At 41.4% G+C, this 6,645-nt stretch overlaps 1 protein-coding gene across 2 annotated transcripts in view; it reads right to left on the bottom strand.

Moving 5' to 3' along the window:
- Positions 1–4,440: 4,440 nt before the first annotated feature.
- Positions 4,441–6,645, bottom strand: part of LOC121554381 (protein Dok-7) — a 46,585-nt gene continuing 44,380 nt past the window's right edge. For both annotated transcript variants that reach the window (XM_041867940.2, XM_041867941.2), the window contains one exon: positions 4,441–6,035. In XM_041867940.2, coding sequence (XP_041723874.1) covers positions 5,899–6,035 — 137 coding nt within the window. In that variant the 3' untranslated portion in view covers positions 4,441–5,898. The remainder of the gene's footprint in view (positions 6,036–6,645) is intronic.

Here is a 6,645-nt window from a genome sequence, read left to right as displayed (position 1 = left end):
GATATAGATCTCATTCCGTCAGTAGAGGATGCCTGGTTGTTCTTTAAAAGTAATTTCCTCTCAATCTTAAATAAACATGCCCCATTCAAAAAATACAGAACTAAGAACAGATATAGCCCCTGGTTCTCCTCAGACTTGACTGCCCTTGACCAGCACAAAAACATCCTGTGGCGTACTGCATTAGCATCAAGTAGCCCCCGCAATATGCAACGTTTCAGGGAAGTTAGGAACCAATATACACAAGCAGTTAGGAAAGCAAAGGCTAACTTTTTCAAACAGAAATTTGCATCCTGTAGCACTAACTCCAAAAGGTTTTGGGACACTGTAAAGTCCATGGAGAATAAGAGCACTTCCTCCCAGCTGCCCACTGCACTGAGGCTAGAAAACACTATCACCACCAATAAATCTACAATAATCGAGAATTTCAACAAGCATTTTGCTACGGCTGGCCATGCTTTCCACCTGGCTACCACTACCCCGGCCACCAGCTATGCACCCTCCGCTGCAACTTGCCCATGCCCCCCCCTTTCTCCTTCACACAAATTCAGACAGCTGATGTTCTGAAAGAGCTGCAAAATCTGGACCCCTACAAATCATCTGGGCTAAAATCTGGACCCTTTCTTTCTAAAACTAGCCGCCAAAATTGTTGCAACCCCTATTACTAGCCTGTTCAACCTCTCTTTCGTAACGTCTGAGATCCCCAGAGATTGGAAAGCTGCCGCAGTCATCCCCCTCTTCAAAGGGGGTGACACTCTAGATCCAAACTGTTACAGACCTATATCCATCCTGCCCTGCCTTTCGAACGTTTTTGAAAGCCAAGTTAACAAACAGATCACCGACCATTTCGAATCCCACCGTACCTTCTCCGCTATGCAATCCGGTTTCCGAGCTGGTCATGGGTCCACCTCAGCCACGCTCAAGGTCCTAAACGATATTATAACCGCGATCGATAATAGACAGTACTGTGCAGCCGTCTTCATCGACCTGGCCAAGGCTTTCGACTCTGTCAACCACCGCATTCTTTTGGCAGACTAAATAGCCTTGGTTTCTCAAATGACTGCCTCGCCTGGTTCACCAACTACTTCTCAGATAGAGTTCAATGTGTCAAATCGGAGGGCCTGTTGTCTGGACCTATGGCAGTCTCTATGGGGGTGCCACAGGGTTCAATTCTTGGGCCGACTCTTTTCTCCGTGTATATCAATGATGTCGCTCTTGCTGCTGGTGACTCTCAGATCCACCTCTACGCAGATGACACCATTTTGTATACATTTGGCCTTTCATTGGACACTGTGTTAACAAACATCCAAACGAGCTTCAATGCCATACAACACTCCTTCAGTAGCCTCCAACTGCTCTTAAACACTAGTAAAACTAAATGCATGCTCTTCAATCGAACGCTGCTGGCACCCGCCCACCCGACTAGAATCACTACTCTCGACGGGTCTGACCTAGAGTATGTGGACAACTACAAATACCTAGGTGTCTGGTTAGACTGTAAACTCTCCTTCCAGACACATTAAGAATCTCCAATCCAAAGTTAAATCTAGAATCGGCTTCCTATTTCGCAACAAAGCCTCCTTCACTCATGCTGCCAAACATGCCCTCGTAAAACTGACTATCCTACCGATCCTTGACTTCGGCGATGTCATTTACAAAATAAATTGGATGTAGTCTATCACAGTGCCATCCGTTTTGTCACCAAAGCCCCATATACTACCCACCACTGTGACCTGTACGCTCTTGTTGGCTGGTCCTCACTACATATTCGTCTCCAAACCCACTGGCTCCAGGCCATCTATAAATCACTGCTTGGCAAATCCCCGCCTTATCTTAGCTCATTGGTCACCATAGCAACACCCTCCCGTAGTATGCGCTCCAGCAGGTATATCTCACTGGTCATCCCCAAAGCCAACACCTCCTTTGGCTGCCATTCCTTCCAGTTCTCTGCTGCCAATGACTGGAACGAATTGCAAAAATCTTGTCAGAGCACCTTACCGATCACTGCACCTGTACACAGCCCATCTGAAATTAGCCCACCCAACTACCTCATCCCCATATTGTTATTTATTTTGCTCATTTGCACCCCAGTATCTCTATTTGCACATCATCTCTTGCACATCTATCATTCCAGTGTTAATCCTAATTGTAATTATTTTGCACTATAGTCTATTTATTGCCTTACCTCCATAACTTGCTACATTTGCACACACTGTATATATATTTTCTGTTGTATTTTTGACTTTATGTTTTGTTTTACCCCATATGTAACTCTGTGTTGTTGTTTTTATCACACTGCTTTGCTTTATCTTGGCCAGGTCGCAGTTGTAAATGAGAACTTGTTCTCAACTGGCTTACCTGGTTAAAAAAGGTGAAATAAATAAAATAAAAATAAATAAAAAGCTTTATCACCAACTTCTTTGCTTGAATGCAATGTATTGATCTAAGCATCAACCACTGTGATGTTAATCTTTTCCCATTGAATGCAATGTATTGACCTAAGCATCAACCACTGTGACCCTCATATTTTCCTATGGAATGTAATGTATTGACCTAAGCTTCAACTGCTGTGACCCTCATCTTTTTCCATTGAATGCAATGTAATTACATAAGCATCTTGTGTCATGAATCCTATCTTTTTGCGAAAACGTCACAGGATTACGTTTTTCTAGGACGTCCTGTTGCAGCCCAGCTCCAGTGTGTCTGGCGTGTAATAATGTAATAATGATAATAATAATGATCATAATAATAATAATGATGTGGGCCATGACCAGCCTCTCAAAGAACCATGATGACAAGGGTTAGTGCAATGGGGCGATAGTCATTTAGGCATTTTTAAGGCATTTTTCTAAAGCATCGATTTTGTTTGAGAATGGAAGCCATAAGCTACTCTACTTGGAACATCAGAACATGCATTACATGAAGGCCTGAATGCCTAGAATTCAAGATGTGTTCGCAGGTCACATATCAAGGAAATGTTTGGTCAAATTATTGGTGCACATTTCAGTTTCATGCAATAAAACTATCCGTTTGCAATCCTCGAAGTAGATGTGATGTTCAGGTGCACACAAACACTCGCTACTCTTACGAGAAATACTTTTAGTTTATTTCCATATAGCCTAGTAATGTTTCCTTTGTTTGTAATTGCCGCGTCTTGGAGCTCCATGTCTGTCTGCTTTAAGATACAAATGTAAAATATATGTTAACAATCCTTCCTCCAAAGGGCCATTCTATGGATTAAATGTCGAAGAAATCATGATCTTTGGTATAAAGCTGTCTGTTTATCAGATGTGCTGTGCTTCACTTCTGTTCTAGCTCAGGTATATCAGCTGTGAGGAACAACATGGAAAAACAGTTTACTATAGAATTCTGTGGGAAAGTCTATTATACTGTAGAATACTATACTACACACTGTAGTATCCCTCTAACATCCCTCTACAGTATTATCGGCAAAAAAACACTGTAGTAAATACTACAGTAATGTCTGCAAAAACACTACAGTCCGCAAAAACACTACACTTTTTTAACTATAGTAAATACTACAGTATTTAACTTGTATATACGCTGCCCATTCCCCTCCCCCATAGCCCAATTTGTGCCACCCATAAGTGAGAAACTACATGCCAAGTATAGACAATATATTGTGTTCCCTACAGCTTATAGAAAAGAGCAGAAGCTCTGAACTATCTGTTCAGACCGTAGTCCTACCTACCGGTTTTGGAAAATGTACTCTTTTAGTATTTCTCCAGTAGGTTTCCTCAAGGAGAAAGCTTCAACTTCTATGTCAAAGATAATAAAACAAAAACACTGTAGTAAACACTACAGTAAATACTATAGTATACTACAATCCGCAAAAACCCTACATTAATTACTAAAGTATATATCCTATAGATTAAACAGTATTTACCCTATGGTTAACTGTAAATACTACACTATACTACAGCATACAACAGTATATACTACAGCATTAACTGTACTGTTTTTGCAGACTTAAATCCACAAAAACACTACAGTGAATACTATAGTATTTATGCCATAGTATACTATAGTATTTTTTCATGTGGGGAGGCTGTCACTAGCCTGGTATACTCCAACCTGCTATAGTTGTTTTGGCAGGGTAGGCCTGATTTTGAAGCTTAGGTTTAGATTTTATTCAAACCAGTGTTTTGACAGTATTTGAGAATCTGCCTATTTTGTACATATTTTTGTAGTCCTATGTAAATATCAGTTGGATTGCGTACACTTTTCGCATCTGATTCTGTTGCCTCCTGTTACTTACGGCCCTTAAGGCTGCTCCAGCGTCCAGTGCCTACAACAACCAAAACAATCAACCATTTGGTTTTAAAGGTTGTTTTAAGTACAGTGTAACCATTGGCTTTATGTTCAATGAGGATACAAATTGTTCCATCAGTGAATCAGTGCATAAAGAAATTAACTCACACGTCAAAGCAATGGTTGTTATTTGTTATAAATAAAATGTTCAAAGAAAAGGCTTTTGAAAAAATACAGACATCATTTTTAAAACTCTTAACATTGATCTGTACATATACAGTATCTTCAAATATATAATGTATGGCAGTCCAAGACATCTAGAATAGAAACAGGGAAATGTATTTACAGATACTGGAGAAATATATATTGGTTTTAATACAAATATATTTCTCTCTAGACAAGGTTACATTTGCAGACTAATATAATGAGAACCTCACTAACATCACAAATAAAATAATGACTGATTAAAGTATCAGCAAAAAAACGCATACGTTCAACACACAACAGGGAATACAGACAATAAGCAATTTCTATTCCAATAAGGTTACATTTACATAGGAACTCCTGTCTTAAATTATGTAGCTATTTTTTTTTTAATACACGTTTGCATAATGAGGAACCACAGGCGCTTCTGACAAACATTTCCGGGATATTGTTTTAAATTTTTCCTAGCTGAAGCTATGTCTGTCTGTCCCTCAGCGAAGCCAAGTGAACTGTGAAGTTGAAAAACAAATGGTGAGCTCCCAGAAACTAACGCTACGGATGTGGTCAACAGTGGGCAGTTAGGAACACTCAAGCCAACCAGAACCCAATAATGAGGGCTTAATCGTGTTGGTCTCATCGGTATACATAGACTGCCGCAACGTCTATGCCTACTTTGTCGCATTAGCTTCATAAAGTTCTTTAAAAGTTTGTTGAGCGTCGCTGTATCTTTGACATTCTGAATGAGTAAGACTGCATGTACTGTACAGGATAATGAAATACTGATTATCCATGATCTATCTGGCCCTGTGCTAAACTAGCCTCTATCAAAAGGCCTCAATCAAGGCTTTCATACAAATAAACACTGTAGAATTAGTATAATGTTAATCAGAGAGGAGTTATCGGGGGTGATGCTTTTTTCAACTCCCTCTTCATCTTCCCCAAATGAGATTCTAACCGTATTGTATTAGATTAGGGGTGGCACAGGCGAGGCTGTGAAAAACCCACTGCTCCTCCGGGGGTTTGAGCCTGGGTAATGACTCAATTCCAAGACTGGCACTTTCAGCCCCTCACTCCCCCCCAAGTCTGCCCAGGGCTGTGACAGTGACAGTGATGCCTTCTAATGAGATGTCTGATTCCACAAGGGAAACCTAGATGGAAATGTTCCCTTACATCCATGCAGCAGCTTTTGTCTTTTTCATTCGTTTGTTTTCATGTTGCTTTTTGTGATTGCAGAATGACAGTACTGTCCGAAGACGCCAACAATTGATGTTAGAGAAATCAAATGAGGCAGATCTCCGAGGAGTTTGACATCATGGCAGCTGGAGGTGCCCCAGGAAATCCAAGTTTCTGTTGAATTCTAGAGATTTATACAACAGTCTGGTCTGGGCCAGAGGCCCTGTGGAGGTCAAGATTGGAGGTGTGATGTCACTGTGGTACTCCCCTCCTCCTCTGCTCCAGGGTGTGAAGACCCTCCTCTCGCCCCAGGGCATGCTGGGTACCCGTTTTGTGGGCGGCATCCGTAGCAGTGATGTCAATCTGGGCATATTTTGTGGAACTTTTCCCTGTAGAGAGAAAAAAACAAGAGGCAGTCCATGAGATGAGTAATAACAAGTATTGTTGACCCTCCTTTCAGGGTGTCATAAAAATATAATAAACATGGTAGAGAGGTTTATTCAAAAACATAGTCACCACGCTTGTGTACAATTATCATTCAAATGAGCGAGAACAGCAATATATTCCTGTCCGTGAGCTACAGATGAAGCAATAAGTACCATTGCTTCAGTTATACTTTCTCCAGGCAGTCTCATTAAGTGGAAAAATCAACAAACACACACACACACACAAACACATGAACACAGTCTGGGAAGATGACCCCATTACAGCAAGTGAATTCCCCGCGGTATTCCGAACGCCATACGACCTTTCGTCTCGGCTAAGCTGGCACACTCCTCCTCCAAGTGACAGAAACCGTCAAGATGACATTGGAAATTAACCTTTGTCGCGTCGAGCAAGAGCGTCCCTCATATTCCCGGAGAGTAATGACGTTATTAGACCGCGCTATCACATCCCCGGACCTGATGACAGCAGCTCGGATGTCGCTCGGCAAGATGGGGAGCAATCAACGTGATCGTCACCCTTCTGTCCCTCTTCACCCTTCTGTCCCTCTTTTAC

Source organism: Coregonus clupeaformis, chromosome 39 (assembly GCF_020615455.1).
Source record: "Coregonus clupeaformis isolate EN_2021a chromosome 39, ASM2061545v1, whole genome shotgun sequence".
Classification (NCBI taxonomy): domain Eukaryota; kingdom Metazoa; phylum Chordata; class Actinopteri; order Salmoniformes; family Salmonidae; genus Coregonus; species Coregonus clupeaformis.
This window is presented reverse-complemented; position numbering and strand designations above follow the sequence as displayed.